Genomic DNA, 21,587 nt, shown 5'->3' with positions numbered 1-21,587 from the left:
CTCCCACTGGAGGCAAATACATGAGGCTGGTATTTTCTGTTTCCATTTTAATAATATTTCAGTATGTTAGATTCTGATATACAAGTTTAAATTTAGAAAAATAACTTTCCTTCAAGTTATGGACGAATTCCCCGAGAGTATAAAAATTGTACTTTGAGTCAGGGAGAGCTAAGAGCTCCTCTATCCTTTCAAAATTAGAACCTTGGACCTGTTTAAAATTACTTTGTGTTTCTGAAGCATCATCTCACTTTAATATCACCATGTCATAATCTCCAAAAGCAATAAAGATACCCGAAGCATATTTCTACATTATATCAGCCTCGACTGTGATATACAGAGAGATGGGAGGTGGGGAGGGAGGACAGTAGAAAGAGTCACAGGAGAACTGACAGCAGGATCAAATATTTTGATTGAATCAGCCATTAATTAAGTTGAATTTGAAATGTAAAGAAATGCTCCAAAATCAATCAGTTACTTTATTAGCTTGAACACGTTGATTGATTAATTAAACAACACAGATTGGTATGTGGCAGATTTTACACCCTGGTGTCTACAGCGTACATTTTGGCCGTCTCTGTCCGAGGGGCCTTGTAGGACTTGGCCATGGAAACTCCTGCAGTTGAGTAAGGCTTCCTCACCGCGTAAGGGTAGTTCCTCTCAGCCCCGACATCTGTTCAAAGGAGATAAATGCGGAGACATGAAAATACATATGACCCAATTAACTTTCAAAATGAAAAAATAGTCATATTTTGTGTTCTTCTCCATAACAGACAAGGACATTCACACACAAATGCACACAGGCACACATACACATTCGAACATACACAAACACACACACTAATGTGGATGACACACATATTTACATATATACACACAAGCACACACACAAGCACACACACACCCATGCATACTTTCACACATGTGTACATACATATGTGTACATATATATGCACATACACACATTCACACACAAACACACTCTCACACATGCATATACATATATGTAGATATATGCATGAAAACATTCACAGTCTTTCATATGCACATACATACTCTCTTTTTCACACACACAGACACAGGAACACAGACACACACAAGCACTCTCTCACATGCATGCACACATATATGTACATATATACATGCAAACACATGCATATGTAAACACATGCATATGCATGTACACAGACATTCACGTGCACACCCCCACACCCACAACCCCCCACCACACCCATAGGAGTCACAGTTGAAATCATCTAGAAATCCGAAATCTCAGATGAAGTTCTAAGTATTTCAATCTGAAACTTATTTTTAGATTGAAAACGTGGCTGAGTAACTTCTTCTGATTTATTATGAAGAGATCCTGGTATATTACGTAGATATTTATAAAACTAAATAATACATTAAGTTATTTGCCAACAAATACTGACTGGCTCTTGGTTGGGTTCTCTGTTGAATGCTAAACATGAATTTAGTTGATTTTGTGAGAATAGATGGTTGTTGTCCATAAACTGCTCATGTGTGCTTGAATGCTGGACAGAGTGCAGCTCTGGGTTTCCTATTCCACTAATATTCATGACTGGGGGATAAACCTTGAGTTCTGCAATTCAACTTTGTTTGAAGAACTGCAAACGTGAAGGGTAGTGGAGCCATCTGGTCTGATGAAATGTTTCCTTTGGGTTGGGGACAATGAAGACAGTAAGAGGGGGTCGCTTACCTTGCCTTGTCCTTACCTTTAAAGAGGTACAAGCAGCAGGTGAGGAGAGCGCCTGCCAAAAAGCAACCCAAGGACCCAGCCATTCCAAGCCAGCAGGACCAACCAAATTTATATTGGATCCCAAGAAATATATTGTGCAAAATCAGAGAAGAGCGTTCGACATAAACATCCACAGCATACCACACAGAACCAACGATTCCCGGGGCGCCTGAAAGAAATGGGCAGAGGGATCAGGAGTAGTGATGTGCAACCTCCAAATATAAGTCACAAGGACTGGCTTACCGTTACAAATGCGCCGTGCCATGTGAAGCGACAGCATTGCTAAGGCGATTCACAGACAACGGAGGTTTAGACAGTTTATATCATTGCCTCTCAGTGTGCCTTGTCACAAAACAAAATGCCGAAACGAAATAATCCAGTGCTCATCTGTTTGTGTATCGCCAAAACGATCGCTGCGAATTTTTAAAATAATTTTCCCGAAGTTATTTTGAACAGCCATGTATCATCACCTCACACAGAAATTTGTGTGATGGCATGCTGTACACTTGAGGTACATAGCATGCTTATGTGCGCGCATATGTGCACATGGGCACACACACACTCTCTCACACACACACACACACAGACTTACACATATACAAACATATCATAGCTCATTGCTTCCAAGGCGACAGTGAGCGAAACAATATGAAATCGAGGTCAACATCAAGAGGAAATTTTGCAGTGGGGAAATGCTGCACCCATGAGCATCATGAGCGTCTGTCTGATATAACAGAGGACAATGCTTTATCGAAAACACTTTTTAAAGAAGTGGATGGAGTACGCTCCAAAATAAAGATAAAAATATATTATATTAAGCATACAATATGGTGATACACCTTACATTACCATCACCAAGTAGCATGTCATTGTGTGTGTGTGTTCGTCTGTGCCAACACTGCCACAATTTTGTGAGTAATGCTTTATGCTATGATGATATGACAGAAAATGTTAGTCCAATTATGATCTCACGAGGCTCCTGTCATATATAATATGGCTTGTCCCTCAACATAATGTCTCATGTGGCTCATCACAGTTTCAAAAATGAAAATATTTTTTAAAAAAATTTTTTTGAAAACAGAGGAAACATGGAAGACAAATAACATAGACCTTTTTTTTTTTTCATTCTATGTTAATTGTCTTCCATTATAAATTATGGTCTCAGTCCTGTCTCAAAATTTTTTTAAAAGAGACAAGATCTCTTTCTGTAGCACTGGCTTTCCTGGAACTCACTGTGTAGATTAAGCTGGCCTCAAGCTTACCAAGATCTATCTGTCTCCTGAGTACTGCTATTAAAGGCATGTGCTGCCACTATCTGGGCCCTCTACATTAATTTTCAATTAAAAGCACACGCTGTTAAAAAAAAAAAAAACTGTATTTCCAATATCCGTGACTGAAGTTATTCTAGATACATAGTCAACACCTTTATGTTAAACTGTGCTGTCCCAGAATCACAGCCAGTACCCACGTGCAACCATGCTGCCCCTGATACACAGTTAACAGTAAGCTGTGCTGTCCCACATACAAAGTCAACACCCACAATTAATGGTGCTGGGCAACATAGTTTTATGTCAAATTTACAGAAAGTAGAGTTATCCGAAAGGAGGGAACCTTAAGGGAGAACATGCCTCCATAAGATCTGGCTGTGGGGCATTTTCTTAGTTAGTGACTGATAGGGGAGGGGCCAGCCTATTGTGTGGGTGGTGCTATCTCTGGACCGGTGGTCCTAGGTTCTATAAGAAAATAGATTGAACACATCATGATGAGAAAGCCAATGAGAAACACCCTTCTGTGGCCTCTGCATCAGCTCCCGACTCCAGGTTCTTGCTCTATTTCAGCTCCTGTGCTGACTTCCTTCAGTGATGGACCACTATATGGAAGTGTAAGCCAAATAAACTCTTTCCTCCCCAACTTGCGTTTTGTCATGGCGTTTCTTCACAGCAGTAGTGACCCTAACAGGGATACATGCTGTCCCTAGTATACAGCCAACACCCACATGTAAATGGGGCTATCCCATAAATGCATACATGTAAACACAAATACCTACATGTAAACTATGTCCAATACTGTTCAGATCAATGTGCTGGGAATAGGAGAGGGGAGATAAATGAATCCCATGTAGAAAACTGCCTTTTGTTTCTAGCAGTCACTATACCATATTCCACACTATGCCAGAGTGGGCCACTTTGACAAAAGCCCACAGATTAGGCTCTCAAACTATTGAAATGATAGCACATTGGTTTTACTGCTTTGGGTCCAAATTGTATATTATAGGCTAGATCTAAAAGAGAAAGGTGGCAACTAGGAGACAAAGCAATATGTTGAAAGAGTGTTTTGAAAAATTTTTGCCCTCTGGGGAAAGAATCTTCCCTCCTGGAGAGTTGGTAATGTCTATATTGAACATTATTTGACTTTATAATTCTAATTGTTTGCCCAAGCTATTAAAGAACATTAGAAAAAAGATATGTTATCATGCTTTCTATAATCGTGTTGCATCTACCAACTAATTTGGGAATACCTTTTGTCAAACTTCAAAACAGAATGCATGCTTTAAAAAAATCTACGTGTATGGCAGTCTAATTCTGGACTACGGTTTCAACCCTTAGCTAACTTAGGTCACTTAGTTTGATCATCTCATTTGTTAACACCTACAAAGATTTTCTCCAGTAACTTCAATCTTTATTTTATTGATTTATAAAGAACAGACTATTCGGTGGAGTCTTAAAGATCTTTCTCAAATAAACTTATACTAACATTGTATAAATAAATTGTTAAATAAGTTCACCGGTATATATGAGAGCTGTACACAATTGGGAGGAAGGATATGGATAAACTGCCTTAAGTGAGGAGAACTGATAAATTTGTGTAGCACGACCCGAGGATGAGCCGGGACTCAGTACCTGCGATGAGTAATGTGGTCCCAGCCACAAAGCAGAGGCGGACTTTAACCTGTGGTTCATCCGGTAGGAACTTCACACAGTCAAGACCAAGGAGTAGGGTGATAAATCCAAAGCTGGCTAGAATGTCAGCCGTGATCATCAGTGCTCGAGTTACCACCAGCTTCACTAGAAGAGTGTGGAGTCAGAGCAGAGATGGCAGGGCCGGGGGGGGGGAGGGGGGAACGAGAGAAGAGACGTTAATTTCCAAAGGAACATCACAGAACACAAGATTAGACACAGTAACGTAAGGCCACACATATGACTCAGGATTTTATATTTATGCAAGCTTCAATCAAGTGCCTATAATTTCTCAAGAAAGTCAAAATTATCAAAAAGCGACTGCAGCTGTGGAATCAAAGCTCTGAGTGGCAGTTACACGGAGTTCTACATGAGAAGGTTTGGGGATATGGCTCAGAGGCACAACACTGCACTGGCACGCAGGAGACCCTGTGTTTGATCGTAAACACTAGAGAGAAAGGAAATTACACCACCAATAGTGTATGAACTACTGTTATGTAACCTGGACCATAAAATTATTAATATATTTATTCCTTTCATTATATACTAATTATGTTTTATTTTCATAATACCATTAGACCTTCTTGCCTTTAATTTTTTTCCAATGAGAAGATAAAATTCTGGTTTATTTTTGTGGAAATATAGCCAATTTTCCCTGTTAAAAAATTTAAGAGGGACATGATATACCTGAAGAAGAAAAAAAATCAATGCATGAAATTTCTTCCTACCTTATCAGCAGGTGGATAAATTCAATATGTCCATGTACTGTTGTGATGGCTACTACTAATTGTCAACATGACAGGATCTGAAATCACCTAGGACACAAGCCTGTACATACACCTCTGAGGGACTGCTTAGCCTCTAGGCACGCCTGTGAGGGATTCATCATTTAAGTTAATTGGGATGGAAAAACCCAGGCTAAAAGTGTGTGGTAGCACTTGCTGGGCCTGGGTCATGGACTATACACAACCACTCACCCTTCTCTGCCTCCCAATTGTGCATGTCATGTGAGCAGCAGCTGCCTCAAGTCCCTGTTTCCTTGACTTTCCTGCCATGGTACACTGAATCTTTAACTGTGAGCCAAAATAAAGCCTTTTACCTCTTAATTGCTTTTGTCAGAGTATTTATTCACAGAGACTATAAAAGAAACCAAGACAATTATCAATGCACATAAGCAGGTATTTGTACTTAGACTTGGATTTCTATCTTTAAAAAATGTCACTATTTTAAAAAATGTTCCAAATGTGTGTGTGTGTGTTTCTATGGAACTAAAAGACAGATTATGAAATTTAAGCTTTATGAGCTAGATTACTTTATTTTCCTTTAATTCAACACATATGGCACAGATAACGAGAAAATTTTGACCCATTGAAAGCTATAATGCCATTAGGATGAGATATTCTGATTTCATGCACATCTACAGGGACCCTGGCTTCCTCTTCCTGTAGAGACTCTTCTGTGTTCCAGTTCATATGAAGAGTCTCTGTGAAGCTCCAGGACTGGAGTCCATGGCTTGGCTATCACACTCTGATACAAGAAAGACAGACCTACAAGCAAATGCTCATGATGTCTGTGGAAGAATTCTTCTGTGAGGGCTGAGTTCTGGCTACCAGAACAGAGTTAACATCCTTACTTTGGGTTGTTCAAGCTATTTTTTAACAAGAGAAGCTCCCCAGGACAAATATCTATCTGGGACCACATACCCTAGGTATATAGGACAAATTCCAAGAATTATCTAAATTGTTTCTATGGACTTAGTAGAAAGTGAAGTGCAATCTCTACTCCTCATATTTAGCCTCCTAACCAAGAGGATATAGGCATGTTATTTCTTTTAGAGCACATATTTATCATTGTTGTCTTGAAACATATATTTACATAAATGTGAAAGTTCTTTATCATTTGAAAACAGTAGACAAGAACAAAGGACAAACGTGGGAGAGTACAGGCAAAGAATTAAAAGGAGCATCTTAAAATACCAACAGCCATTTCCCTTATGAGTGGCTCTAGTTCTTCTTCCATGACTGTATATACCAGTATTTAAACACTGGAAATGTTTTAACTTTTACTTGACTTCCCAGACCCACAAGATTGCTCAGCAGGTAAAGGTGTCTCTTTCCAAGTTTGAAGATACAAGTTTGAAGGCCCGGAACCCAGGAGAAAAGAAAATATTGATTCTTTAACCTTCACAACTGAACAAAGGCATGTCCATTCTCACACATGCATATAGAAATAAGTGAATAAATAAGTGAAGATATAAATAATAATGCTTTTTTTGTGAGCTTTGTCCACATTCTACATTTTTTTAAATGGAATGAGAAACAGGCAGAAATGTTCATTCCTACTCCTTAAATCAGGAGTTGTGTGTGTGTATATGTGTGTGTATGTGTGTGTGTGCACGCGCTTATGTGTGTAGATAGAACAAGCTGAATATAGGGAGAGGAAGGGGAAGTTTTAAGATTTTCTAAGCAAAATTTAATTTTTAAAAACCTTATAATTTGTGACAAAAATTGTCTTAGGCACTGAACTCCCAAATGGGAAATGAGCATGTTTTGAAGATGGCACTGTTTAAGTATTTTTTTTTTTCTGGACTGAAATAGATGTCTTGATGGAAAAGGCAAATTTCACTTTTCATTTACTCAATGCTGTGTGGCACCATCACCCACCATTGGCTTTGAAAGGCTTAATAGCACTTTCCTTTAATAATGGGACTGGTATTTTTGGCATGGTTCAAAGTTCTAAGTAAATAAGTCAGTGCTGTGGAGAAAGACTGAGAGCATCAACAATGGGTTGTTAATTTAAAATATTGCTTTATTTAGGGCACCTAGCATTGATGATATCTAGGTAGGATTTGGAGCTGAAAGAAAGGAAGATGAAAATGTTGTTACCAACACCGAGGCTTAATGGTCCCTCACATGTGCTTGTGTTCTCATCCAAGCATCCCACATTCCCTCTCTCTCTCTCTCTCTCTGTCACTCTGTTTGTCTGTCTCTTTCTCTGTCTGTCTGTCTCTGTCTCTGTCTCTCTCTGCCTCTCTCTCTCTCTCTCTCTCTGTCTCTGTCTGTCTCTCTCTGTCTGTCTCTGTCTCTGTCTCTCTGTCTCTCTCTCTGCCTCTCTCTCTCTGTCTGTCTCTGTCTGTCTGTCTGTCTCTCTCTGTCTCTTTGTCTGTCTGTCTCTGTCTCTCTGCCTCTCTCTCTGTCTGTCTGTCTCTGTCTGTCTGTCTGTCTGTCTGTCTCTGTCTCTCTTTCTGTCTCTGTCTCTGTCTCTCTCTCTCTCTTCTCTGCTACTCTATCTTAGCAAATATTCAAGTGGAACAAAAAACAGTAAATTTTTTTACTTGAACTAAGTCATGGTTGGAACGCATCAATAAATACAATTCATCTAGCTTGTCAGTTCTAATGGTAACATCCAAAGGATAAGTTTTAATTTCTGAAATGTGTACTATAGGCTTACTATATATAAAGCACTGCATCAGGTCCCTGCTTATATAACTGAGGCAATAAATATTTTTACCATAAAGGAATTTACAAAATCCAGAAGATGAAATATGATAAAAATATGTTTCAATCCACGTTTCAAAAATGATACCCATTTCTAATTGCCAATATTTCAAATTAAAGCCTTAAGACCACACAACAGACAAATAGAAATCTGAGCTTTGTATCCCTTGGCATACACTTTCTGGCAAACAGGAAGGTTTATAGCATACGTACAAGGATGTTCTGCATATATAGAGTCATACTCGTCACAGGTGCGAATTCCATCGAATGCATTGGTGACGCACTCCCACCAGAGGCCACGGCACTTTGTGCTCACCTGGAGGTTGGAAAAAACATGGTGTAAAACTACTCATGGAGCCAACTTCATTTCCTCTTGATGAAATGCAAACTCAGAGCTATGGTATTTGCTAGCAAAGTACAGTGGTTACAAGCATAACAAGAAATCTATTTATATAAAGCAATGCTGTTAGATTATATTCCCTTAAACAATGAAAATTAAAAGCTTTATAGTCCAAGAAATGAATTTACTTCCCAACTGGAGGGGACATGTGGAAAAATAAGGGATGGCCGAGAGAGATAAAACCAGAACTGAATATATTCTTCTGTCTTTGAATCATGCTTTACCATGACGGCAATCTATTTCACTTCCACATGCTAACATTTACTCATAAATAAATCTATAAAACAATAGATGATAATGTTAATGCCTCAAGTCTATCAGCAACACACATTAATGCATCTTCGTTATGGACATTGACTTTCATGAAGAAAGATGCTGCTTTATATGAGGTTCATAAATTTAAAATTAGCAAAGAAAACCAATAAATGAAAAAAAGGCAACAATAATAAATGGCTGCAAATCCATGATTGTCTTATTCTTGGCTATGCTGACATATTGCAAATGTTCAAGCTATGACACAAGTATAAAGGGACCGAGAAATAATCTAATGTAATTAGACAGTTGTTAAGTGCTTTTACTTGGAATTGGCATGCAGAAGATGATGTCCACACAGAGCCAAAAGGCACCAAACAGTGTCTTGAATCTTCCAATGCTTGACTGGTGGACTGTACGTCACCATAAACTTAAAAAAAAAAAGATTTATTTATTTATTATTTACAGTGTTCTATCTGCATATGAACCAACAGGCCAGAAAAAGGCACCATGTGGTTGCTGGGAATTGAACTCAGGACCTCTGGAAGAGCAGTCTGTGCTCTTAACTTCTGAGCCACCTCTCCAGCCCAAACTTTTTAAAATCAATATTAAACACCTCAGCAGACAACAGTTTCAAGTATACTTGAGAGAGCTTATGCAGACAGAGCAGAGGCAATGTGATTATTCTTGAGACTGAGTTACAGATGCCGTGGGCTTGGAAATGTAAAGATAGCTCAGACAACCTTTAGAGTCATTGTGGGAAGTCAAATGTTAAACCTCATTCCTATAGAATAAAAAATATGGTGTGTGGGGGGCGGGGATGAGAGAGCGGCAAATGGAGAGGTGTTCAGATGGTGTCCATAGGAAGGAAAAAGACAGAAAAACACTTTTCACAATAGAAGACCATATTTAATATGAGCATGGTAACATAGTCAAATGAGCTCTCAGAAACTCTTGCTCCTTCTTCTGTTTGAGGCTTGCTAAAACTCTACTGATACTCTCATTATTGCCTTGTGTGTAAATACTTAGAATTGGTAATGAGTAACAATTATATTGAGTCTATACTTTACAGTATCTGATGTTTAAGTCTATTATTATGTCATTTGCTTATTAGAGATCATTGATGAGCAGTTATCATCCACTTGCAAATAAGGAAATGGAGGCATGGGGAAGGAAAAACACTGGAACAGCACAGCCAATAATAATGCAGGATATAAGACTTCAATGGAGCTGTCCCTGAGTGTACTCCCAAGCCTTGCTTGTGGTGCACATACAACTAATGTTTAATGCTACTTGGGTGTTGGCAGACAGCCTTCAGTGAGGTGGTCCTAACTTGACCCTTGTGCCAAGGCTCTCAGACTTCAAATCACCATTTGGCAGGCTGTCCCTATAGTTCAATATGAAAATAATATGCTAGATTTATGGAAGATTATCTGACCTGGAGAAACACAGAGGTCAAAACTCTAATGAGGAAAATCTATCTTGTACAACCTGACACATTGATTTCTAAGGAAAGATATGCACATATACACATATGCAAGCATAAGTTTTAAACACAGATTGGCATTTTTAATAGCTACGTTGTAACCTTGGACAAGATCTTCCCTTTTTGAATTTCAATGCCCTTGTCTGTATAAAGGAGATAATGATAGGTAGGTTAAAAGTATTAAAAATTGCTAATACACAGTGTAAGTTATTAGCTCAAATGAAAATGGCAGTAAATTTCTAAATACCATGACCTAAGTAGTGGCTATATTGAGTTTCATTAAAAAATTATAGCAGAAAAATTGATGACATAATGCACTGAATGACAGTCTTTTCAATGACTCAACCATGTTGAGTCCCTAGAACATATGACTACGGCCCTGATTGTAGATACAGCTAAGGTGAGAGACTGAAAAGAGGGTACGGCATTGACCGTACAAGTGGGGCCTAAACTAATGGATAATGGTATCACAAAGGAAAATCACAGGCAGAAAGGAAGGAGGCCACAGGACCACTGTGGTGTTGGGAATCACACTGTCACAAGTCAGGGACAACTCACAGTCACTAGAATGTGGAAATACACAGAGCCACTCTCTCCAGAGCTTCATAGGCGATAAATAGAACTTTGCAAAGATCTGGATTGTAAAGTTCTGGCCTTCAGGGCTAGGAGAGAATAATTTCCTCAAGTCCTGTTTTTTTTTTTTTTTTTTTTTTTAATGGCAGCCCCAGGAAACAGATAGAGTGAGGCTACATACTGACCCACTACTGTGAGGAAAAGCAAGCCTTGTTAGTGCCAGTGCCCTCTGTCTCCCAGCTCAGAAACCCAGTTTAGCCTAACTAGAATAGATATGAAACCACGGCTATGTAATCAAACAATGATTGCTCACATATTCCTACTGCCCAAGTCAGCTGGGAAAACATTTTCTTTGAATTATACATGACTGCTCCTGCTGTACTCAGTGTAGCTCACACGCAGCCCTTAATAATAAGGGTATTCGACTATCGTCCAGGACTGGTGTCAATTTCGAGGCTATTGATCATTTACCTGCCATTTGAGAAGCAATGAAGTCATTAGAGGAAACAAGGAATCCAATTTCATTAGGTATTAATGCTCAGGGGCATACTATTAAATCGCTTGGTATTTACACTAAGCTAAGATACGTGAGAATAGTGGCTGTAATTAACTGAACTTCTGTGTTTAATACAGTGCTTACCGCAGACGCCCTTAAAGGTGCCTTTGTGCACAAAGTACAAGGTTAAAAGACTTTTATGTTATTATTCTAGGAAAGCCCTCCTTGCTACAGTCTATTACTTCAGTCAGCCTCACTGCCTGTGATAAAATGGCTTATTAAGAACTGTTTTGCAAGGCAAGCCAACGGAAGTGCTTGAAAGTCTTAAAATAAGGTTCTTTAAAGGCTAACCAGTGCTTAAATAGTGTGTCTAACCTTTCAGAAAGGGCAAAAACTGTAAAATAGGGAGCTAAAAATTTTTAATTCGACGGAGTCATTTGAAATGGAGAATTCTAATTTTGAGCTTCTTCCCTTTAAACGTGTACTTGGCATGTGTATAAATAACAGCAATGCTGTAGGGATTTATGCTTCAGTGACGTAATTTCTCAGAAAGTGAGATGTGGACCATTTCCCACACAAGGAGAGGACGAAGTTTTCCAAAGCAGCAACAAAACAAAAGCCCAACACATCTGACTGCTCACCGAGTACGCAAAGTGGAGAGATAGGACAGACAGCCCAGGTGCCCATCTTCCCTTGCCTACTTGGTTAGCTTCGTCTCCGCATCTCTTTGTGGATGGCAACATTTAACAACAGTGAGTGGCTGCTTGCATGCCGATGGGGCTGTTCTTATGGCGTCCTCACTCACTCTGCAAAGACCACTTCACCCACGCACAGATGGCCGGCTGCGTGCCCCTCAGTACGCTGAAGTATTCAAACCCGGTCTATACTAAAAACAATGCTCGTCGCTCTCAACTTGTTAAATGTCTACCCAGAATTCAAATCCCCCTTCAAAGACATTCCTTTTCCCCTTTGCTTTATCGATAAGGCACCCCTCTATGGTGTTTCCAGATGGAGTTTAGCTCCTCCTATCCACAGGAATCTGTGTATGACGCTGTGTTCTGATCTGTCTCACTGAACGCTTGTCATGTTCCAATGGGCATGTCAGCTAGTACCGGAACGCAGCAACAAGCAGGGTAGATGCAGCTCCTTGTTTCATGGATCCCACCATGCACCTTCCTGATACACAGCAGATGCTCCAGAGATATTTATGGGACAGAAAGTCTGCCGCTTGTTGTCAATCCACATAAACGCCCACCAGCTGAACTCTGCCTTGAGATCTGACATGTAAAGTGGCCAGCACTACACTGTGCACTTTTTGCCTTATATGTGCATATGTTCAGCTGTTAATTCATCTTCTTCCGGTGTGATGCAATAGACACCCCGTCAGTAGCTCAAGCGCTCCTGAAACTTGCAGCAATCCTCCCGTCTTTAACTCTCGAGTTCGGGAATTACAAAGATAGGTCGCCGCGCTCGGCTTCGTGTGTAATTTTAAGCAGAACCAACAAATCACAACAGTTAAATCCATGAGCTGAAATAACTGTATTCAAAGTGGAGAGTTTAGACTGACCTGGTGTCACTCTAAACTCCATTAGCAATTACATCAATGAAGACTCTACCCAGGAGCTATAGTGTCTTACACTAACTAGTTCCTTAGTCCTGAGATAGGCTATTTGGACTGTCAAAGCAGTTGCCCTTTAAGGCTTCGCTGTCCTGTGGCACCAGCCACCAGAACTCCCATGGCTAAATGAATTGAATTACACCCACGAACCTATGCAAACCCTTAGATATTTATATAATTCTCTTGTTGCATGCATTACAATCTTTCATAAAAAAAAAAGCAAAGTGAGTTATGCTAACTGCTCCATGTCAGAGGTCACAAATTTCATCTCAGTAACAATTAGATGTCTTTTCTTTTATTTATAAAAACTTTTCTTCTTTAAAGAACAAAGCAGAAAATCCTCATCATTTAAGCCAAATACACTTTTCACCACTTTATTAAACACCTTAAGAGAGTAGAACTTTATTTTGTAAAAAAAAAAAAAAAAAAAAAAAAAAAAAAAAAAAAAAAAAAAAAAAAAAAATCTTATTAAAAAAATGAGCCAAATGCATATGTTGATTCTTTATATTGTAGCAAGGTATAAGATCTTGCTTTTTGATGGTTGTTTCACTATAGACATGCTTCTTATGTAGGGTTTAATGTGAATCTTTAATGATCATATTTTGTTCGTTCACTCAGCAATATGCCACACGTTGTAACAACTGCTTGCTGAGTTCATGTGCCCAAATGTACCCTAAGCTCCCATAATGTGGCTCCCAGTGCAGTAGGAAGTCGTGATCTGAATAGGAGTCCACTCACAGTCTCCAACATCTTCTAAAAGATTTTGAAATCAAACGGGAGGCAAAACTGGTATATAAATAATCAGAGCACACATTATAGATAATAATTTTAATACATACTTTACGTCAGGAAGAATTATAGCATCGGCAAGGCAAAAAGAAATCCTAGGAGAAAACCTGATTATGAGGGTGAAATAAATTCTAATGTGAACAACCTTCTATTGAAGTAATAAAAATTTAATCATAACAGTGCTCAGAGTATACCAATTTCTAGGAAATAATTAACAAAAAATTAACTGAAAATTGAATTGCCCTATGCAAACAGTTTTTTTTCCCTTCTGATAATGGAGAGAGCAGCAACTTTCTTTAAAAAGTATTGTTTCTAGTCCTACAAGAAAGTAAATAACTACTTATCCTACAAGGTAATTAGCATCATAGTCATGTGATTATGATCGCTAACCCTCGTTCATTGTGAGCACTCACTGTAGATAGACAGCTTCTGGTATGGGGCTCTGTTGTCTACCTTGCTCCTTGAGTCAAGCAGTAATCAATCATCAGTACAAAGCTGGGCATATCACTGCCCGGAGAAATAAACAACATTTCTCTAAGAGGATCAATAGCAAGAATGAGAAGAGAACTTCATTCTTCAATCTCTCAGTTCGGCGAGCGTTATACAAAATGTCATCTCCTCCCCCAGAACAAAACAAAACAGCAGACTGTGAATTAATCATTATGTAACTGACATTTATTGGCTGGCTTGCGTTTACCTGGTGCTGTGGTAAATACTTTGTGTACACAGGATCATTTAATCCTCACAAGAAGCTAAGTCATATGAGTCCTTGTATTGGGGAGACTTCCCCACTGAAGAACATGCTAAGCTAAACCTGGAAAAAAACAAGGATGCTGTACTACGGAGCTTGCTCCACAACTTTAGTATAGAAATCCCCATGTCCATATGAGCACTAGATGTGTGAGCCACAGCCACCCCAAGTCTGTAAGGTGGATTTCAACCTCGGCTTCCCTTTCCCCAGTACCTTCCCGTGCTCAGGCAATCACCAGTCCTACCCACCTCTGTAAATTTCCCACATCTTTCCACATATTTCTATGCTTACTACCATTATAGTTTACACAGGCATTGCTTTCCTCCTGGCTTACGCAAATGTCCTCTAGATGGCCTCTTCATAGCTTATTCTACTTCTCCCTTGAGCCACCCACCACGAGCAGCCAGAAAGGCTGATATTTCTAAAAGGCATGTATGTATTTGCCTACAGTGAGGCCCTCTTGCCTATGGGATTGGGCCTATATTTTGCATAATACTTTAAGCCTTTGATTACCTAGCCCCTATAATTTCCTGTCTCCATCAGAAAATGTGTATAATACCAAAAGCGTATGGCACGATCACACCTGTATGTCAGTGCCTTTCTTTTCTTTGGTTGGAACACTTCCTGCTGCTGTTCCTTCACTTGCTTTTTCACTCCTAGTTTAGAGGTCACTTCGGAGAAGACGCCACCAGCTGTCCAAGACAGAGAAAGATTCACCCTCAGTCATGACCCTTGTCACAACCTGTGACTGTGTGTTCACCATTTTTTTTTTTCTCTCTCGCTACTCTGAGAATCACCTACAGATGCTTCAGAGTACATGCAACCCACACGGCCAGGAAGCCACTATAGGGACAGCCATGCTGTGGGTGCTAAGAACACTTGTGCGGCAAGAGGAGATCGGAAGAACATAAAGAGAAAAGGGATGAAAGGAAAGAATAAAAAGCAAGGAAGGAAGGAGGAAGAGGGAGGGAGAGGAGATGGTGGTGAGATTAAGGACAAGAGAGAGGGAAGGTAGGAATGAAAAATGAGTATATGGAGCAAGCCTGAAGCTAAGCTTCATTCACATGGAACTTCCAATGGAAGTCTTTTCCCCCTCTGGGGAGCTCTGACCATCTTTGATTCCTCAATAACCAGCCCTTGCTCAGGGATTGCAGACAGTCAATGGATGTTGAAGAAACAGCTGACAAAGGTGCAATTGAATCCCGCTCTATCTTCTGTCTGAGGAAGAAGAGCTGAAGACAAAGGATGTGATTTTTCCCAAAGGAAGGTGGTTCACATGGCCCAAGAGCTGAGGGGCCACTGGCCTGAAAGACTGTCAAACCATTCTCTTCAGAGCCCAGGTCTCCTCAGGAACAACAGGGATAGTGGGGAGAAGAGAGGCCCTCAGCCTGTAGCTTAGGATCATGCCCACTGCTTTTCCTGGGGGCTAGTTCTTTCTTTAAATATTTTTATTTTAATAAATACAAAGCATTTTACCCTTTGAGGCAGGTTAAGAGTAGTAAAACCAAAGAATGTTTTTATTTACTTATTTTAATTGCAGTTACTTTTCCCAACAATCATTCAAAGAAAGTGAAATGCTAGAATATCTAATTTCTTTCTGCCCTTGCTCTGAGCTATATCCTTTTACAAGCCTAGGGGTAGTCCTCATTCTGTGTTTTTTTGCCACACTGCCTAGTCATCCAAAAGCCTGCCTGGCATTTCTACCTTTGACAGGGTATCATTTGGAGGCTTAGCTTGAAAGCCCTATCTTCCACAAGCCCAATTTCAATACACTTCATGGGGAACAACAGCTTTATCGTCTCTGCTCCAATGGTTGTCTGCTCACTTACTGCTCAAATGTGAACTGATCTATGTTATTTCTTATAGTTCACACTCATCTTTTTTTTTTTTTTAAATGCACCCAGTGTCCCTTCCTGAAAGGCAAGATGAGTGCCTGCTTTGTCTTTTTCTCTTTTAGTATCATAAGCACAGTGCTTCTTTGTGACGTACGTTTTATGTATTTGCCAAGTTAAACTGAACCAAAGAACCTATTTTCCAACCCACATGCTTACATTAACAAAGCTAGGAGCCAGAATACTTCTTCTGTCTCTTCAAATGTTTTTATTTACGTATTTTATTATGCTCTCTCTTACCCTCCCACTCCCCCCCACCCCGCAGCAATTGTTTAAAAGAAGAGAAATGCTAGCTAGTAATATGTACAAGAGAGGACCCAGCCTAAAGGGGCCGTTGCTTATGAGAACCTACAAACTGGCACAAAATAATAAATTTTATCCTGACCAATTAAAGAAATTATTAGAAGAGATTGATGTCCTTTTAAACATATTGTAGAGATTGTTAAAAGGGAAAGGGGGAGTTAGTGCTTACAGGCTAGTTTCCACATGCAGACTCTTTGGAGAACACATTTTCACTCAGAGGAAATAGGAAAGGCATTTCAGGAGCCGAGAAGGGCAGCCAAACATTAGACTGAGAGAGGACTGAAAATGGAGATCTCCACTGAGTCCCTCCACTGGGAACTCAGGGAACCCCTGAGAGGAAGGAAGGATTGTAGAAGCCAGAGGGGTTGAGGATACCAGAAGAACGAGATCCACAGAATCAACTAAGCAGGCCCCATAGTGGCTCCCAGAGACTGAGGCAGCAATCACTGAGCCTGCATGGGTCTGGCGTTCTTCCTCCGCATACATGCTGCAGTTGTTTAGCTTGGTGTTTTTGTGGGACTCCCAACAGTGAGAGTGGAGGTGTCTCTGACTCTTTTGCCTGCTCTCAGGACCCTTTTCTCCTTTTTTAAATCTTAGGATCCAGCCTCAGTATGAATGTTTGTACCTTGTTATGCTGTGTTTGGTTGATAATCTTTTTTGAAGCAAAGTGGTGGAGCAGTGGGTTTGTGGGAAAGTGGGAGGGGGCGGGGGCGGGAGTAGGGGGGAGATGGAAGGACTGTTGGGTCTTTTCAATTACTTCCCCCTGGTGAAGCTGCCTCACCAGACCACCAAGGAAGAGGACAAGCTCAGTCCCAATGTGACTTGATGATCTTGGGTAGGTTGTTGTTGATGGTGGGGGGGGTCCCCTTTTTTGAGGGGTAGAGGAAGGGAGATTGGGGGAAGATGGAGGGAGGGGGAGGTGATTAGGATGTAAAATAATTAATTTTCTAAAAGAACATTAAAATATTTAAAGTGAAGCGTTTAGACTACTCATGTCATTCACTTAAACTAGTGAGATTCTTTTGTACAATGTGGATGGTGACTTGACAAACTAAAATGAAAGGAAGATGGTGCCTCAAAGCTGGGGCTCCTGCCTTCTGCTCAGTCAGCCTGGATCTTCTTAAAACTCTACTTCTTAACAGAGAAGGTTAACACCTCTCACTCGAAGCAAAAATACTTTCAAACTATCTTAGAGAATGTTTAACCAATGACTTTGAGTGGGATTTTACATATTTTAAAAGCATGTTTAAGAACTCAATTTAAAAGGTACTCAAGCGCAACATAGTTTTCTATTGATCACTTATGCCTGGCAGCCTGGATAATGAGAAACTAATAGCTTCATGGTGTTTGATCTATGCTTCCCCCTGAGTACTGTCCAAAGGGCACTTTTTTTTTTCCTTCATTACTGCTCAGATGAATTGCATGCCTGGCCTCAGTACAGAGCAGACAACCCAGAGGACTTCCATTTCATAACGGTTTTGAGAAACACAAACTCTGCGATAAGGAGGCATTTACAACTCCATTGGTTGTGAAATGGCATGTAAAAATTAGAGAAAATTTCAGCCCGAGAAAAGTAAAATGGGGAAAGATTCCACAACAGAAGAGAAAGATTCTGAGTGTCATTCCTAATTCCGACCTGAGAGTTTGTAAACAGAAGTGGAATAAAAATATGTAAGCATCCTTCCAGATCTTTCTTAACCTTCACAGCCATGATGCTAGAGCATTAGCGTGTGTGGACCATTCCTCCAGGATGTGCAGAGAGAACATGGATTTCCTCTTCACGCTTCTGAGTTCCTCATGTCATGATGTTTATCTGACTCGCATTTTGCTCAGCCTTACCTAATTTTGAAAAGTTGAATTTTGCTCAGCTCTGCCTCGCTAGCCCTATTATTACCACAGCAGAAGCTTCTGAACTTTGCCTCTTTAAAAAAAAATGTTTTCGTGAGAAAATCAAACCCTCAAGTGTAAGTTCCCCTGGTCATCTCACTTTACTCCTGCGCGGCAGTCCTGCCAGGTAGCCATTTTAATCTATGCCTGTCTCTGAGCACTGAAGTGCGTTGGGAAGACTTTTGCCCTCTGTGTTTTCCTCTGCATAAAGTAACACACGTGTCCCCATGCTGCACCAGCCAAGTAGGTTTTATACACCTGGAGTTTACTTTTCCAAAGGCCTGGGATTACTAGCTGTCTTTCAGAAAGTATTTCACAGAGTGTTCCACACCTTGCATGAATTGCTTTAGAACGTCTCTCATGGTACTCTGAATTCTGACACCAAGGTAGAAACACTTATCTTAAAAAGACAGGCTGTCACTATATCAATGCTGTACTTCCTACATAGAAAGCAAAGGGAGGATTTCTGGAGGACTCTGTCACAGGCATTAATTATGTATTTATACTTTGAAAATATATCCTTAGAAAAACAGATGGATTATTTAGTTGCCTCATCTGCGAAATGGGACAACAGTGCTTACCTCATAGATTCGTGCCAGGGTTAAACAAACCTACAGTGTTAAGGTTCATTAAGGATCAGCTTGCCCTTGTTGGCTAGCTTTGCTTTTTACTAATCTTGCTAGACGTACGCAAGCCTATGCTCGGCAGGAAGGCTGACAGAGAGTTTAGATGAAAATCGAGGATGCTGCCCTCTTACCTCCAGAGAGTCATCGGCGTTCACCATCCAGCAGTCAGTCCAGGTGGCCACAATCAAAAACACGGTGGAGAAAAGAGCCAAGAAGCCGGCAGCATACTGAAGAAGATCCTTCATGGCAGCAGGCAGCCTGTCAGGAAGGGACACATGGGCAGATGCCAGCCCAGCTGGAATGCTATTGGCTTCTGATGCCACTGGCCTCTGATGCTATTGGCCTCTGTTGCCGGTACCTGAGGATGAGGGTGCCCAGTCTTTGACTTTTCCTCACACTCCTCTTTCAGGCACCTTAAATTGCAGAGAGTTGTACAATCAGGTTGTAACGGGTTTAGGGGGCCCCTGAAGGTCACTATCCAGCAGCCAGGCTCCCGATCAGAAGGCAGGGTAAGGGAAGAACTGAGCACATGGCGGAGTAAGGTAGAAGCCCTGGCTGTGGGCTATTGTGAAACGACGGTCAGTCACAGAGGCCTGTGGCTGGGCCAAGATGGAGGACTGGAGGAAGGCTCCTAGGCAGGGCTGGAGCCTGTAAAGTGATCTTTCTCAAGCCCTTGGGAAAGAAGGAGTTGTTCTCCTCCCCCTTATAAAGTGGCAGTACGGTTGACTGACTGAGATTTTATTCTTGGACTATTTTAATATCCCCCGACTACCTTAGACAGACAAGCCTCCAGTGAAATTATGCTAAGCAAGAACTAGCTCAGGCGAGTTCACATTCCAAAGTGTTGGGCAGAACACTTGGCGGGAGGCAGGGCCAAGGACCCTAACCTTTCAGACCAGGCCTGGGAACAAAGGTGCACATGTAAATCATTGTTTTATTTTGATTGTCATAGCATTTAGATATATTTATGGAGAAGAGTGTGGCTCGTTAATTTGCCAGTTAAGTGAAACCTCAAACATCTATGGGCAAATCACAAAAAAATGGAAAGCCCCAACAATTTTCAATAACACCCAAATGTACAACAGATATAAAACTACAAAAATGAGGTATTTCAATATATTCTTTCTTAATGGACTACGTATAGTTTTCGTGTGTGTGTGTGTGTGTGTGTGTGTGTGTGTGTGTGTGCGCGCGCGCGCATGCTCTGCTGATTTACTGTTGACTTACTTTAAAATATAGTCATGAAACCATACTAAATGGCTTACAGACATGATACAGGGCTCTGTCCCATTGTAAAAAAAAAAAAAAAAAAAAAAAAAAAAGCATCTATGTCCCTGTTGTACTAGATTTGTAGCTCTATGGCTTCTGGCCTATAAATCTTTGAGCAGTGATTCTCAACCTGTGGGTATTAACCCCTTAGGCATCAAATGACCTTTGCTCAGAGATCACCTAAGACCATTGGAAAACAAAGACATTTACATTGTGATTCTCAATGAAGTAGCAACAAAAATAATTTTATGGTTGGGGTCAGCACAACTTGAGGAACTGTAGTAAAAGGTTGTGGCATTAGGGAAGTTGAGCACCCCTGCCTTAGAGCAAGAATGTACATGGTTTTGACTAGTTTAAATGCGCAATTATAAGTCAGCACTGGCACTGTGGGAGACTGTGGAGGTTGCTCAAAGCATGGGAGAATGGGAAAATAGAAAGATCCAGGGGTCCTAGAAACCTACAAGAAGAACATTATGACAGGTAGATCTGGGCTCAGGGATCCTGCTCAAACTATGGCACTAGCCAAGGACAATACATGCAGTAAACTTCGAACCCCTACCCAGATCTAGCCAATAGACAGGACATTCTTCACAGTTGAGTGGAGAGTGGGAACTGACTTTCACACGAACTCTGGTGCCTCATATTTGACCACTTCCCCTGGATGGGGAGGCCTGGTGGCACTCAGAGGTCGGATAGCACACTACCAAGAAGAGACTTGATACCCTATGAGCATATACAGGGGGAAAAGGTCCCCCTCAGTCACAGTCATAGGGGAATGGAGTAAGGGGAAAATGGGAAGGAGGGAGGAATGGGAGGATACAAGGGATGGGATAACAATTGAGATGTAATATGAATAAATTAATACAATATATTTAAAAAGAAAAAGAAAAGCACACCAAAAAAAAAAAAAAGTAGAAGTATAAGAATGTGTTCTAGCACTTTCACTCTTGGGTATGCACCTCCCCCTTGCCCCCAAAATGGAGTGCTGTACTCACTCCTTCATTGGGTTGAGATGGATAAAGCCCAAGAGTTTACTAA

General features: G+C 40.6%; 1 protein-coding gene across 1 annotated transcript; it reads right to left on the bottom strand.

The window, feature by feature from the left end:
• Nucleotides 1–422: 422 nt before the first annotated feature.
• Cldn16 (claudin 16) lies at nucleotides 423–19,712 on the bottom strand. Its single transcript, XM_051150797.1, has 5 exons — nucleotides 19,412–19,712; nucleotides 8,421–8,523; nucleotides 4,654–4,818; nucleotides 1,731–1,922; nucleotides 423–670 (listed from the first exon to the last, which is right to left on the bottom strand). The coding sequence occupies exons 1-5, from the start codon at nucleotides 19,523–19,525 to the stop codon at nucleotides 537–539; spliced, it is 708 nt and encodes a 235-aa protein (XP_051006754.1). The 5' UTR covers nucleotides 19,526–19,712; the 3' UTR covers nucleotides 423–536.
• Between the last annotated feature and the right edge of the window lie 1,875 nt (nucleotides 19,713–21,587).

The sequence above is a fragment of the Acomys russatus genome, chromosome 8 (genome assembly GCF_903995435.1).
Source record: "Acomys russatus chromosome 8, mAcoRus1.1, whole genome shotgun sequence".
Taxonomy (NCBI): domain Eukaryota; kingdom Metazoa; phylum Chordata; class Mammalia; order Rodentia; family Muridae; genus Acomys; species Acomys russatus.
This window is presented reverse-complemented; position numbering and strand designations above follow the sequence as displayed.